General features: G+C 35.6%; 2 protein-coding genes across 2 annotated transcripts; one reads left to right on the plus strand and one right to left on the minus strand.

Moving 5' to 3' along the window:
- Window positions 1–816: 816 nt before the first annotated feature.
- LOC132037601 (protein RGF1 INDUCIBLE TRANSCRIPTION FACTOR 1-like) lies at window positions 817–8,110 on the plus strand. Its single transcript, XM_059428137.1, has 4 exons — window positions 817–1,246; window positions 5,364–5,648; window positions 6,862–7,014; window positions 7,858–8,110. Exons 1-4 carry the CDS (start codon window positions 1,205–1,207, stop codon window positions 7,999–8,001), a joined length of 624 nt encoding a protein of 207 aa, XP_059284120.1. The 5' UTR covers window positions 817–1,204; the 3' UTR covers window positions 8,002–8,110.
- Window positions 8,111–10,064: 1,954 nt separating this feature from the next.
- Window positions 10,065–15,663, minus strand: LOC132035932 (uncharacterized). The gene is made up of 3 exons (XM_059426109.1): window positions 15,378–15,663; window positions 10,644–11,942; window positions 10,065–10,565 (listed from the first exon to the last, which is right to left on the minus strand). The coding sequence occupies exons 1-3, from the start codon at window positions 15,558–15,560 to the stop codon at window positions 10,338–10,340; spliced, it is 1,710 nt and encodes a 569-aa protein (XP_059282092.1). The 5' UTR covers window positions 15,561–15,663; the 3' UTR covers window positions 10,065–10,337.
- Window positions 15,664–16,544: the final 881 nt, after the last annotated feature.

The raw sequence follows: 16,544 nt of genomic DNA on the forward strand, positions 1-16,544 counted from the left end.
TGCCAATTCAGACCTGCGTTTCCGTATTGGTATCTCTTGTACTTATGACTCCACGTTACGGGAGTGTGTATGGTTCTGTTTTTCGCATACTTGAGTTATATATTACTTTTATTGACTTACACTTCTTTCTCACTCTATTTTCCGCATAGTTATTGATTAAAAGAACTTATGAATAATCAGGTTCGCCTATGGAGATTGGATAGTTGCCTCACGGCTATCTCGATTTTGGGTCGTGATAATTTTAATTGTAATTTTTTTCTTATTAACTTGCATTGTGAAACTTCGTTGACACGCCAACAAGTGTCAACCTTAAAATGAGTGGATACGATGACTATTTATCACATACATAAATCTTGATATCAATCTAAATACAATGTTGAATCGTTAAAAGTTTGACATATAGAGAGAGTATCAGCAAATTACTTCTTCTTTTCAATTTCTTTCCTTTTAATAATTTTCCTTGATATCAAATTTACAAAATCTAATTACCTCATACATGAATGAATCATAAATGTGTACAAAATCTCTTATATGGAAAAACTATGAGTGTGAAAGGTTGACTTCACAACTTAGATTGTTTGGAAAAAAGAACTTAAAATGGAGGACGAGAATAAATAAGGGAAAAAATTCATAGAGTTGCAAAATTTATTCGCGTTCATACTACCTGGCTAGCAAAATAAAATGACAACATTGCCCATTGTGTAACCCCCCCCCCCCCCAACTACTTTACATGCCAAGTATAGCCTCGTATGTGCCGATTCAGAATTGACATTGTGAATTATGTGCTGGAAAGTGAGCTCCGAATATATATCTAATTCAATTTAATTTGTTATTCCGCACATACACATACATATATGATTCAGCCTCAAAAACTCCGATTTTACCAAACTTAAGTATCTACATTTGGATCGTCACTTTTCATACTAAGGGTAAGATCGGAAGAAAGTACCACATTTCCTCATTGAACATATCACAATTGTCTCTTGAAATGTAACGGGCAGTTAGAAAACTGGGCCCCATCTGTACTTACATTCTTCTAAACTAGCAAAAAGTTGGCTAAACATCTGTCGTTATTACTTCAGTTGTCGTCTTGCCAAGTACACTGGCTATAGAATCCTAGACAGTAGTTTTCTGTGGCTTCTTCAAAAACTATTTTTAGAAAATTGAAACATCGTTGAGATCGAGGAGAAAATTGGACAAAAAAATGAGTAAGTCTAGTTCATCGTCTCTTGAAACAATTGAGCAGGTACGCACGTATATATGTGTAGCATTATCAATTTCCAATTATTTTTTTAGTTTAGTTATTCAAGATGTAGGTAACTTATAATTGGAATTTCGATTCTTTCGAAATTGATTGTTTATTTCTAAGTTTTGTTTTAGATCTAGTTGTTACCTTTTTGGTTATGCATTTGCATGCCAAAAAGGAAAGATGAATTATGCTTTGCTATCCTTCTCCTTGTGCTTAGTTTTCTATATCTTTTCATTGATTGATGAGGAAATTTGATGAGGTCCGACTATATCATTATTTGTGATAGCCTCTTATAATTGATTAGTGTATAAACGGTAACGATTGTTCAAAAACTGTATTTAGTTCATGCTATGAAAGTCGTGTTATGGCTGATTGTCCTAATAATTTAATAAATAAAATTTATGGTAACTTGATTTTAATTAGTTCTAAACAATTATTCTTTGTAAGATCCAAAAATTGATAATTTGTTAAGAAATTTTCTAGACTTAATTTTATGAGAAAATTGCTTTTTGCTATTATTTTAGAATTTATTTCTGTGGCACAAATTTTAATTAGTCAGAGTTCTACTATAGAGAGTATTCGTAATAGAGAGAATACTAATTGAGTTATTTGAGAGTTAAATCCTTCGATCATTAAATTTACTCTTGATGTTATTTTTCGACTAATACTAGCATGTCATCTCTTGATATCTAACTCTATCATGTTAGATATGTCTTTAAAAATAAAAGAAATATATAACAGGATTATAACAATTCTTGAAAAGGGGAGGCGTATTATAAGGTCAAAAATTTAAATTCTGATATATATATATGTGTGCGCGCGCGCGCGTTTCTCTGTGTGTGTCTGTGTGTGAAAAATGACACTTTACTAGAACCAATGATGTCATCCCGTGAATTTTGGCAAGAAAAAGAAATGTCAAAGGATAAAATGTCTCATTTACTTGTGATATTTGAAAAAAAAAAGTCGTCTTGTTATTTAATGACGTGTCGGTATCATAAAATCAAATGTGTAACCATTTGTAGTCTTAACTGTCAATTCTACAGTGTCGTCGTGTACATACTTTTTCTATAGTAGAATCTCGAATATATTATAAAACATTTTACGGTTTTGTAGTCTAGTTGTTCATTCTAATTCTTTTCAGGTTAAAAAGGGAGCATTTCCCTGAACTGGAGCACACAATGAAATGACCATACTACCCTAAATCCTCCCACAAAACCCTCTTTTTTTATGTTTTTGTTGAGTTCTTCCTCTCAACTCAGTTTATCGAGCTGATCTGAGTTTCTCTTTCTAAATTCTTCCAATTGAACCGCTAAATATACTATAGGAACACTCCTAACCATGTCAAACCACTTTTTTATTTGCTATAAACCAACTCCTTAGCATGTTGTGACTATGTTTTTGCTCCAAATCTGCTTTTTAGCTTATAAAGATTCCTATAGAGAAAATACTTGTTCTATGTCGGCTATGCGAGGGTACTAAGGGATTTATTACGGCCAAGGGTTACTCTACCCTCTGTCTTAATATTTTGGGTTGGAAAATTCCACTTCAAATGAAGAAATTCAGAATTTTATTTTTTGATATTTTAATTGGCGAATTTATTACTCCTATTTATAAACTACCCTTATTTCCATTTAGGGAGGTGATGCAATATGGCTCGATGAACCGCTCAAATTCTTTGATACCAAAATGAAGTTTAGCATTATCGTAGAAATAATAAACCCACCATGGTTAGGGTCGATCCCACGAGGAGTGCGTGTGAAGTGTCTAAAAGTGTATGAATTTGGGAATTACGCTGCTAAAAATGATTTGCTTTCTCTAATGAGACAAACCGGGGTTGTAACCTCAATATTGCATAGTTAATTCATGGGTATCCTTATCTTGCCTAAATACTATGGATTGGTGAATGGCGATTATGGTCCAACGGCTTAATTAGCCACTAGAATTGTCCAATTCTGACAAGCATATCCCTAAGAATTTTTCCAAACCCTAAGAAATGTTTTACAATCCAATTGATAATGACCCAAGTAGAAATCTCCATATTCCTAGTTTGATTTCATTAATCAAGCAACATTATTTTTTTAATAAGATCAAATCATTGCTACTTATTAAACACCCAATACAATTTTCAAACTTAAAAGATTAGAGTGGGAGAAATGAGGAAGAAGAGTAAGTTTAACTTAAAGCTATCTTTCAAAATTTAATTGGACATTGAGCTACAATTTTTTCAAGCAAGAAATAGATATTGTAAGGGTTTAATGTAGTGTTTGCAACCACCAAATTGACAAATAAGCATATAACAACAAGTAGATGATCACAATCCAAATAATAATAAGCAAGGTAAACAAATACGCATTTACCTATAAGAGTTTACAACTCCAGCTATTAAGCTGAGCTACTCATGCTAGAAAATGAAAACACAAGAGAAAAGGAAAAGATAGACATAATTAAAAATCAATTAAGCAAGCAAATGAAAATTCTGTAATGAAATTCTTCAAATCCTCTCCAAAGTAGCTAAAGTTGCTCTTCGAACTCAAAAGATACAAATGTTGCCTATGAAAATGACCTAGTTTCTAGTTTCTATTTGTAATCGTCCAAAAAGTGTGACAAAATAGCCCTCAGGTTCAGCTACGTGGCCACGCAGACATACATGGCTGATTCCAATAGCTCCCACAACCTTTGTTCATTCTTCTCTCCTTCGCTTCATGGGCAAGGTTACCATCATGGTAGGGCTAGGTGGCACATACTCTTGTGATCTTTTGCTCTTTCGGTCTTTTTCTTCACTTTTCAGTCTCCATGTCCAATTTTATGCAAGTGTTTGAAACTATTTCCATCCTCATGCTTTTCAAAGGCTCCAAAGCCTGAACTTACATTATTCAAATCATTGTTAGTCCAGTAATCACATAAATGGGGATGAAGCTATCATCAAAAATAGAACAAGTTGGCAAAAATACCAACTTATCAATATGCTTGACCTCACAAAAAGAATCAGGCTCACACATCAAAAAAATTTCTATGGTCCTAAAAAAATTGATAAATGCTCGATTTATTGTAATTTAAGTCTTAGATAATGTAATCAAATAATTCAACCAATCACCTCTTTTAGTTTTGTGAGGTGAATGAACCTAGCTCTACACAATTTTCTCTCATTTGGTTATTGTTGTGCATGACCATGGTGTGGTGGGATGGATGAGATCCCTTCACCCTTAACTAAAGGTCTCGTCTTCGAGCCCTGTGATTGAAGAAACCAATGGTAGGGAGAACTGACCTTCTCCTTTATAGGGCTTGTGATGTTTGGATTAATTGGGTCCGTGGCTTCCAAACGTACTAGATGATTATACCTATAAAAAATAAAAACAAAAAGACAAAACACAAAAGCCAATAGCAGGTGATATGGTTTCGCTCTGTGATGGAAAGATAAAGGAGATGAGGCTTAAATGAATGCCAGTAGTACTAAGTCATACAGATAACATATAAGAAGTAGAACATTATAGGAGGTAAAGTTTGGGGGAAATGATCTGGTTCATGCTTTTGTCATTTCTAATTATTGAGATTATCATAACTTGAGACATTATGAAAATGTTTCTCTTTTTGGTTTCATTAAAACCTACCATCATTCAAGTTTCCCCAAGAAAATCTAAATGTACATTTCTAATTATAAAATGTATATAGATATTCTTAGAACTAATTAGCCAAGTACCAAAAGAGTAGTGAAATCTGATTACTTAAGCTTTCTCCTAAAAGTTAAACTCTAAATGACTAAGTTCAATCATAGACAAGAAAGCAATAAAGTCTTAACTAATTGATCAGATTTTGATTCATTCCTAAATAAGCTCTTAATAAAATGATAAACCTTTAAAAGTTCATTCAGTACTTATTTTTCTTCATTTAGTAGAATGAAGAACCAATATCAAACAATTCCTGGATGAGACGCTTAAGAGATAATTAGCTTGATGAGTATTTTCTTTTCTTCGTCCTCCTGTTTCTGTATGTATATTTGAGGACAATATCACTTCAGGTGAGTTTACTGTTCTGAATAGTGACAAAGACTTTTTGCAATTAGATTAAATCAATCTAGAATTTAATTCATTGATTGATATAATGATTATATTTGTAGGAGGAATCGTCTGAGGAATTGTCTGAGGAACCTAGGAGGATTATGCCAGCATGGCTTGGACGCTTCCTGAAGATGACATTCTTTGGGTCTTGTTTGGTGCATGATGAACTCCAAAAGAATGAACTCAACAGGTATTGCATCACCTGTGATTTAGCTTTATGCAGGTATTGCATCTCTACAGACAAACACAATGACCACAAGCTATTGACGATTTATCGACATGTTTACAAAGATGTTGTTCCTCTCGAAGAGATGAAGAGTCATATTGACTGCTCCAAAATCCAGGTAATTAATGTTTAAACGAATATTAGTATGGTCGCGCGCCCAAAACACATGTTTTAGCCTTGTGTGTCCATAACTCAAAATAGGTGACCTAACAGCCACCGCCCGACTAAACATACGAATAGACACTAGATTCATATGAGCTACCAAGGAGTAAGCAATGGTCTTCCTAAGATCGATCTCCCTTAAAGTGGTTGAGGAAGTATATATAAGATCGATCTCCCTTAAAGTGGTTGAGGAAGTATATATTAGAGCAATCGTGTCTATAACTAATTTCAGGTCCTTTATTTTTGTTCTTATGACATTTGGTACATGCAACAACTAGAAAAGAGATCACACTTATAGTGTAATATTGGTACTCTAGATGTTAATTAATTTGAACACTAAAATGAGGGATTAGACATAAGTATGGTTGATGTAGGTCTTCTAAGACATTAATTTATTTGAATAGTTGATTGCCGATTAGACATAATTATGGTTGATATTCTTTGGGAGGGAAGAAAAAGGGGAGGGTTTTGTCTATTTTATATTTCCGTGATAAAGAGTGATCTAATTTAGACTTTGGATCAAAATAAAGTTTGATGGTTTGAAAGCAAGATCTCTTTACTTTTTGAACCATAGTCTTAATTTGTTGGGTGTGCGAACAAAATCCTATATTGTGAGCCAAAGGAAAAGAAATGTTCTATATTGTGAGGCGAAAAGAAAAGAAAGTTGTATATAAGATGTGAAAATATTCTTAATGGTGTGAGGCCTTATGGAAAAAACCATGTGAGTTTGACCTAAAACGAATAATATCACACCATACCATGTTAATAGTATCTTTGGGTTGTCTTATGCAAACAATTAGTTACTGGGCTGAAACTAGACTAGATTGTCAAGAGGCTCCTAATTTGCGCCCGTTTGCACATTGTTTGATTATATCACACATTTATATCTCTAAAGCATAGATTAATTAGTAGTAAAAATTTACAATTCGTTTTGTTATTTTTGTGCATAATTTGCATCTATATGAGAAACTACCACTATAAAAAATATAAAAAAACTGAAATTAGCAACGAACTTCGTCGCTAAATCGTTCGTAGCTAAAATAATTTTTTGATAATCTGTCGCTAAAGAGGATTACTGAGTTCAGCTATACAAAATCTGTCGATCGCTAATTCCTATTTTTTTAGTAAATGTACTGATGAAAGATATTTTCCTATTGACACTGCTGCAGCCATACAAATGCAACAAGAAATGGGTAATATCTTTGAATCCGCTACCACATTGTGGGTCGGGCTCTCTAGTTGCTGGAGATCCAACTTGTTACATTTGCAAGAGGAGATTGCATGAGCCTGACCAGTTTTGCTTCTGCTCCATTGCCTGCAAGGTAAACCTTAAAAACTTCTTCTTTTTCTTGTAACTAAATTCTTTACCAAAGGTTTATTGATCTCTCGATTTCATCAATTATTACATTCAATATTGACAATTTGACATTGTATCTCTTCTAGTGATTAATTACTTGCTAAGGATTCTATAAAGTTTATGGCTTAATACATAGCCAGTCCCTTAAACTTGCCAGGATATTTCATTTATACGCTCGAACTAAGCCTTGTTCAAATAAGTCGTAAAACCCGAGGTATTTTCTACTTGAGGTTGATGTTTATAATTAAAGGAGATGACTTATTTATGTAGTTAACTAACTACCTAATTGACGAATGAAAACACGCGCAACCTTTTTCCAACATTTGAACCCAAAGTGTCTAATTGGAACACTTTATTAGGAATTGAGATGTTCAATTGGAATAGGGCTTAGTTCAAAAGTCCAAATAGAATATTCCGAGCAAGTTTAAGGGCTGGCTGTGTATTAAGCCAAAGTTTATTATATTGTTTAGGTTTATAAGTGATCGGATGTACATTTTTAATGTGTTTAGTGATTTGGGATATCTAGAGATGTACATCCGCATCCCTAAACTTGTATATATTGTAAGACACACATGTACACGTTATTCTTTCCACAGTATTCTGAAAACACTTTGCCTTAACCATCTCTAGGAAATTCAATTTAACAGGAGCATGTGCCTCAAAGCCTCGCCATAATCTATGTGACCAAATTGTTATTGCAGGTTAAGCTACACGAATAGTATAAAAAAAAATTACACATATAAACAATTTAAATGTTTTTACAATTGCGCGACATGTTATGTGTACTTATGTATGATGGCATTTGCAGGTGGAAGCCTTAGTGAGGAAGAGCAACGAGGCTGGTGGCACTTCTCTTCAAGCAATTGGTGAAGCTTTAGAAGCTATTCAAAATGTTGAGATCAAGCGCAAGCGCAAGAGGAAGGGGATTCCTCATAGAGCTCCTTTGAAATAACATTAATTTCATGAGCCAGTTGCTTTAATTTGATCATTTTGAACTTGCTTTGTATAATGAAACTAGGAAAAACATCTTAACCTTTAAAAAGCTTGAAGCATTGTGAACTGTGATTTGTGTTGCTACTAGAAAAACATGATAGATCTGCGTTTTGAGGTGTTTTAAGACTTCGAACCTTCTCTTGCATGTCATTGTGGTCAAAAATGACGCGTACTTTTTAATGAGTCTGAATGGAATAAGACTCTATTTAGGATGAATGGAATAAGACTCTATTTAGGATCTGATCTATTTAGATCTGTTAAGAGGCTTTATAAGAAAAGCAAACAAATGCACTTAATGAGCTGAATCTGATTAATTAAAATTCAGATTTTAAAAATAAAGGGCAATTCGCAATTGCCCTTCTTTTGGGGTGGTCTTTAAATTTTGCCCTTCGGCTAAAACCCATGGGTTCCAGGTTCGAACCCCCACACAGTCAAAATTTTAAAAAAAAATTCGCAAGGCAGAGTTTAAATTTCGCTATGCCCCCGCGTATACACTTATGAAGGAATTACCAAAGTTATGCGGACCGGCATACTTATATTATGGGCAGACTTGGCATAAGTATGTCGGGTCCGGCATAACTTTGGTCATTCCTTCACAAGTTTATGCCGGGTCCGGCATAAAAGTTTGCCCATTAAAAGTTTGCCCCCACCGGCATAAAATTGTTAAGGAATTACCAAAGTTATGCCGGACCCTAAGATACTTACGCCAAGTCTGCCCCATAAGGCATGGTATGCGTCCCAGGCATAAATCTGGTAATTCCTTAACAGTGTATCTTCGGTCCGTATACACGCGACCCAAACCTTGCCTTGCAATTTTTTTTTTTAATTTATGCATGAGCGGGGGTTCGAACTCAGAACCTCATGATTTCTGCGTGACCGCTCAAAGTTGCAATGCGAAGGGCAAAAATTAAAGACCAGCAATATGAGGGGCATAATTTAAAAACCACAAATATGAGGGGCAAAATTTAAAGACCACCCCAAAAGAAGGGCAATCCGTGCAAAAAAAATGAAAAACAAATGCACTTATTGGACTGAATCTGAATCTGGTTTAGATTCAGACCTCCGTTAAGTGCAAACAAATGAGGCCTTACAATACTTCTTTTAAGGTGACTAATTTTTTTTGGCTCATGTGCATTGCATGTGTATGTCAAGCCAAGTCGTACACATTACCGAACCTATAATATGAATCATATACATAATTATTAACCCAACTTATTAGATTATATTATACACATTTAAAAAGGGCATATATGTTGTGAAAATGTTTTGTAAGGAGTTATTTGCAAGCAAGCCATCCATAATATTAGTTGTGTTTAACAGCCATCCATAATATTAGTTGAGTTTAACATACTTAGTATTAATGCGATTTCTTTAGTTTCTATTTTCATGGTATCACACCCGTATTTATTCATGGGTTAACCTATATGGTACAACAGTACACTTCAACCTTGCATTTGCAACTGCAAAATTGGGTGCTTTCTAATCACCAATTCGAAATTCGTATTCATCCATCTTATTACCTCAAGAGTTCACAGTAAGAACCTATTACTCTTGGTTAGGCACTATATTATATCTTGTTCAAGATGAAGTGCTTTTTGTTGTGTAACGACACTGAATGTCTGATGAATACGTGGTGCCAGAGAAATGTTTGTGTTCAACTCATTGACACTAATCTCGAAAACGTCGCTCCAATGTCCCTTTTAATCGGAGGCCCCTTCTAACACAGCTAAATATACAATGAAACTAGGAGTATATTTACTAAAGTCGTCAACTGAATCATTGCCAAAAAGCATATATGTTAGAATTCCACCCTTCTGCTTTTTCCAGCTACATTTTGAATCTGTCTCTACCATGTGTTTTTTTGGGCCCCGTGTGTGTTTGATAGAGTGAAGATGTGAGTCCTCACATGGTTGTTTCACTTCAGATTCTGTTTAAGCGCAAGAGGTGTAAATTTTTGACGAAATAAGAAGACTTATCCATTTACTGTCATAAAATGTTTAGCATAACTGAGAACGGGTTAAGAGATTTTGGAATATCCTCTGAAATAATTGCATAAAGGTTTTGTGACGAATTGATAATATATTTGAGGTCACTGCAAAGGGTAGCATAGCATCAACCCCACCGCTCCCTTTTGCCTTGCAACCCTTTAAAGTGGTTGAGAATCACAAATGGACATTAAATATACAACTGCCTGAATACATGAATCAACAGAAAAACACAACAGCCAGCGCCTTTACACTTCGAGCAGCATTTTGAACCCAAGGTCACCAATGGAGAGACGAGATTTACTCATGATCAATTTTTCTGATGGACTGCAACTTGATGTATGTCCATTTCCTTCAACATAACTGAACGCCCACATGAATCACAAGGCGCCGTTCTTGATCCACATACACTTTCGTGTTGTGTAAGTCCTCTTAACCGATCCCTCACATCTTCTGCGGAAGTCCCTGCTTGCACCATATCTCCACAAAACCGGCATGTTACAAGTCGCAAGGGACACTCCAAAGCTTGATGTTGTACCTGTTATCAAGAATTGTCAGATTAACAAGCCAATAAAAATAGTATATAACAACTTTAAAAAGCGGCGTTTAACTTTACCATCTTTTCTTTTTCAAGAACTATTCCACAAGGGCAATGCAACGGGACATGAAATACTTTCTTGTGCTTCTCAATTTCCTCTTTCTGGAATGCTACCCCACATTCGTCGCAATGGACATGGTTCTTGGCCTCATCCCTCCGTAGAACAACCCCACAACCAGTATGCTGACAGATGATATTGTGCCTCCTACAGTAAGCCTCATGCAGTGCTATACTTCTGGAAGGTATATAATGTTTACAGTTTTGGCATTCTACCGTATCTGCATCAGCAGACAACGTGGAAGAGACAGCTTGTTGTCCAATCTTTGACTTAGGTTTGTCTCGGATACTAACTGACACCTTGTACTTGGTTGTGCCCTTGAAACCATAGATGCCAATACTGTAAGTACCTGGTCCAAGGCCCAGATCTCTGGAGCTAAGGACCAAAGCTTTTGAACCAATGTCATGAGATGACCAACCGTGTTGGTGTTGTGTAGGGAATAGCAATGGGTGTCTGGAAACGTAGAGGTCAGTATCCCCATCTTGGGTTTCTGGTTCTATTTTTACCTCAATTTCAGCATCCCCTGAAGATATTATACCCCAGATATCATTGTCTATTTGGAACTTGTAATATACATAGCTTCCTTCTGCAACCCCCCCAGAATCTGGCTTGCCCAATTCGAGAGGTTGCAATACAGGCTGATTTGTGCTCTCTGCAGTTGGATCAGCACCAATTACATCAACCTCTATATCTGTTTCTAGAACAGACACACTCGAAGAAGGTTTCAGTTCAAGAACACGTAAATGGTATGTTAGAACACCATGATTAACAGTAAGTACATCGCCTTCTGAGAGCGTCGCATGCTGACGAAGACTTGTTTCAAGAACTGCCTTGTGATTAGGGATATCAGAAAATCCGGCTTCAACCGGCTGAAGTTTTGCATAAGTTCCTTTTGGGAGCCAGACATAAGACACTTCAACCATGGGAACCATTGGAGAATCTGCAGGAAATAAGTTACTCCATATATGGGGAGGAAGCGCTACAACACCATCATCCGCGGTGAACTCCAGGACTCCAGCATGTGTTGTCCGATTATTCTGCTCTGCATCCTTCAAGTCTGAAGGAGAAGATTGGTGAATTACAGACACCCTGAAGTGTAGAGGTCCCTTGTCAAAGGCACCCTGATCAGACAATTCAGTGAAGCAAGATGGTGGCAATTTAATTTTATCTCCAGCACCCTCATAAGGTACAGCTTCTAAAACACGAGAAAATACAACTCCTCGTCCAGCTAGTAGTCCTTCTTCAACTTGCAGTGTTGCCTGATTAAAAAAAAAAAAAAAAAAAAAAAGGAAAAGAGTTAGGCATTCTCCTCCATTATTACTTTCTTCAAGACGGCGAGCATCAAGAATAGGTCTTATAGGGATGACGGAGCCAGCTTGTTACAATGAATGATGAGTAGAATTGTGGCTTAAAAGGGAAAACTGATGCACTTTAATTGTTACAGGGTCTGTGGGATAGACATAGACCTGAGGGTGTTTATATATTTATTTATTTTTTAAACTAGTAAATTTGTATTCCTCAGCATTTAGGATATGCTGGAGACCATCAAAAAGAGTTAAACTGAAGACAGAAAGAGTAAAAGAAATACTTACAGTGATCTTAATAAATCTACAAACTGATCTATATCTTCTAATCCTATTTCTTTACACCAAAAGAAGAAAGATACTATACAATTCCATTCGACTTTCTGAATGGAATTGGATCTATCTTCAAAACACCTCTCATTCCTTTCTTTCCAAATAGTCCACCAAATACAATGGGGGATCATCCTCCACCATTTTTTCTGGCTCTTGCTGCCTCCTCTTCTCATCCAGATCTGCAATATGCTCAGGCATAGTCCAATTAGTCTCTGTCAGGTTGAAGAACACAGACCAAAGTTGCTGTGAATTTGCAGTGAAGAAAAAGATGGTTGTTGGTTTCATCTATTTCATTGTAAAGATAACATATGGAAACTATGATGCTTCCCTTTCTCTTCAATACTTCATGTGTTAAACAAGCTCTCTTTGCCACCAGCCAAGTGAAACATTTCTCCTTGGTCGGGGCTGGACACTTCCATATTTTGATCCAAAATTTTGACAGCTCCCCATTCTGCACCATGTCCTCTTTTTTATAAGCCCTATTTACAGTGCATTGCCCATCACTATTGTGTCTCCATCTCAAAGTGTCTGGATCAGTGGCAGTGCCATGAAAATTACCAATCCTATTCAACAGACTAGCCACCCTTTCCACCTCCCAGTCATTCAAAAATCTTCTAAAAGTTAAGTCCCGTCCCTGAGCACTCCAAACTTCATGTATAGTGACCTCTGGGTTGTTACTTAAAATGAATAGATCTGGATAAACTTCCATAAGTGGGACTTGTTCATTCCAAGCATCTTTCCAGAACTTTGCTTCTTTTCCCATCTCCTACTTTCATCTGCAAGTTCCTTTCCAGCTTTGGCCACAGAACTCTTATTGTTTTCCAGACTCCAACACCATAAGTACCATTGCTCACATTAACACACCCTGGATTGAGTTCACCAAATTTGCATTTAATAACCTCCTTCCACAGTGCATTTTCCTCACTATTGTACCTCCATAGCCATTTTATCAATAAGCTATTGTTTTGTGATCTCAAGTTTCTGATGCCCAAACCACCTCCCACTTTCCCCGGCATTGCTATCTGCCATTTCACCAAATTGTAACCTTTGCCCTCTCTATTCCCGTGCCACAAGAATTCCTTCTGAGTCTATTCAGAATTTTCTGAATATTGGAAGGTAAAGGGAAAAAGGACATAACATAAGTAGGCAAAGAATCTAGGACAGAGTTGATAAGAGTAAGCCTTCCTCCCAGAGATAAATATTGAGCCTTCAAACTAGCCAATTTTTTTTCTGTTTTCTCCACTATTCCATCCCAGCTGAGAGTGTTTATATATATGTATAATTTTCTGTGGTAATGATTTATAAGTTAGTTCAATTCCTATGCTTGAGTATTAATAAGTTCTATTGTTTCCTTACTGATGTGGCATGTGAATCAGGATATCAATTTCTCATAAGAGCACTGATATTCAGCAAATTTCAGCTAAATTATTGTGTACACCACTTTAATCTCCAAGTGTAAAGTTAATGAAGTAGGAGAGCATCCATTCGAAGCGTTCGTAAACTCATTGCCAATTTCTATCGTAGTGGAGGTTGTTGTGAGGAGAGCCTTGTACCGGTGAAGATTGCTTCCAAAGATCAGAAAATAAAATACAACAATAGAGTGATTAAACCTATTTTGCCAGCACAAGTTCGTATGATGGAAATACGACCACAAATAGTTCTAAAAAAATAATGGTATTGAGTATTGACATTAACACAAAAAAGATAACTTCACTCCAAAGGAATCCCTTCCAACGATAGATCACCCCACTTTTCACCGCAAAACTAAGAAATTTTCTTTCCCAGCTGGTCAATGTTCTCCTATAATTTTTTAAATCCCCTTCATACCTAATATAATTGGAAAAGGACAACTTTAACTATGACTGCCTCCATCCATGAACCCCACTTGTTTCCTTTTTGCTTTCACACTTTCTTAACCCTATCCTGATGCCCAAGGGACTACTGCACTGCAATATATCCCAATCTTCAAATCTAACACCCCTTAAAAACTTTATAGGGTAATTTGGGTACCTTTCAATTTATCCATCTTCGTGGCATGCTATGAATTCTCACTCTCACTCTCCTTCCGCATCTAATCTTACTGAAGGCCAATCTATGGCAGATCCCAAAAAGATCAAACTCTATTCCTACAGAATTCATGGGTCACTAAATTTGATATATGAGATGATGATCCAACAAAATACAAATGAGATAGCCCTTTCAGGTAGAAATACACATTTCAAGTCGAGTGTTTGTTAAGAATCCTCGTTTAGTAGAATTCGCTGTTCAAAATCAGAACTTGAGATAATAAAGAAAAAGTTAAGACTTCCTAACAATTACAGTATAGAACTTCTTTTTAAGAATAACAACTACTCCCTCCACCCCAATTTAAGTGTCTTAGTTTGACTGTTGCACGAAGTTTAAGGATAACAAGAGACTTTTGAATGTCCTAAATTAAAAATATATGTAATGTACTAAAATGGTATCAGGGTTGAGGGCTAGTAGGGAGCCGCGAAGTATTATTATCTTAGCTCATTCCTTTATTTTTTTAGATCTTTAATATAGCTTGATTGTTTCTTTCTTTCTTTGTTAACTTCATTTATCTTATTATATGTTGCTATTACTGCCTATTATTATTGTTGTCTTGGCACCTTCTCTTGAGCCGAGGGTCTATCGAAAACAGCCTCCCTACCTCCCAAGGTAGGGGTAAGGTCTGCGTACACTCTACCCTCCACAGACCCCACCTGTGGGATTATACTTGGTATGTTGTTGCTGTTGTTGTAATGTACTAAAATGTCATTTGAATCGTATGGTCTTAAACTTATAGCTAGTTTAAACTTATAGGATGTTTGAATGTCCACTTACTAAATATAGAAAGAGACACTCTTTTTGGGACAGACCAGACATGAAGGTAAAGTAAAATAGATCGATCATGGTCTTAAAAGATCAAGAAACTAACACACCCATGACCCAACTAAATACTATTTGCAAATCCAACAAATACCCAATTCCCAAAATCAATGAATAAATCAAAAGATAGAATCAAATAAAAGGGTGGTGTAAAAAGTCCAAACTAACCTTAGCTTGAGCTTCAGCAGCATCAATACGACGAGCTCTTTGAACAGCTTCAATTGCTTCACGTTGACGTATTGCTTCTTGTTTTGCTTTCTTTTCTTTTTCCAATTTCAATTTAGCTTTCTGTTTTCTATCCTTCTGTTCTTTCTCAAGCTTCTCTCTCGCTCTTCTCAGCTCAAAATCCATTCTTTCTCAATCTATTTGCAATGTGATGATGGATTTTCTATTGTTTTTCAGGTATATATACAACAAATGGTTGGTCCAATTTCTTGAGGGAAAAGGCAAAATTCTTTAAACTTAAACTTGAATTTTTAACAATCTGGGCCTTTCTGGATGACCCAGATACTGGTGGGCCTACCCACTCAAATGTATTAATTAGGCCCAATAATTAGGTAAAAATAGGGAAATTTGCAAAAATTGGATAACTTAATGCTGTTGTTTAGATTTTGTTCTCGTTTAAGGAATTTATAAAATAAAAATAAAAAAAAGGAAGGTCATAACTTTCAAAAATGGGTCATAATCTATTTAAAATTTATGTCAGGATAGAGAATGAAAAGTTATGCTTTCAGAAGTTATATTTGGTGGGTTAATAAGTTCTATGAGATGATAAAACTTGTCTTGTTCACAAGTTATGTGGTGCGGTGAATAAGTTGTTCAAAAGTTAGGTTAGACGGGCAAGACTTATTTGTGTTGTTGAATGTTCACGGGGTTTTATGGATTGATAAGGTTTGGTACTATTTTCGTTCTATTTATCTTGTTAAGAAATTCTGCAAGTTCTGATGAAATGGCAAAATATGTATTCAACTATTCATTATCCATAATTAAATTTGTTTCTATTAAACACATGTTATCAAATAACATACATTAATCATATATACTAAACGACTAGCTTAATCTAGTTCAAGCATGATGAATCATAAATCAACACCACATTTGAGAAAAAATTAAAATTTAGCACTCAACAATATTGAGAAAAAGGACGAATATGCATCAACAAAATAAGGACATGAGGCGGAGGAGGTGGTCTGTCGCTTGGTCTATATTTGCAAATTTATTAAAAAGTAGGAGCAAAAGTTAAAAATCGGCCCTTAAAAGGGAGACTCAGTGAAACTATTTGCTAAAAATGATTGAAAGTAGTCACTTTTAAATCTGATGTTAGAATATATTCAG

This window comes from Lycium ferocissimum, chromosome 11 (assembly GCF_029784015.1).
Source record: "Lycium ferocissimum isolate CSIRO_LF1 chromosome 11, AGI_CSIRO_Lferr_CH_V1, whole genome shotgun sequence".
Classification (NCBI taxonomy): domain Eukaryota; kingdom Viridiplantae; phylum Streptophyta; class Magnoliopsida; order Solanales; family Solanaceae; genus Lycium; species Lycium ferocissimum.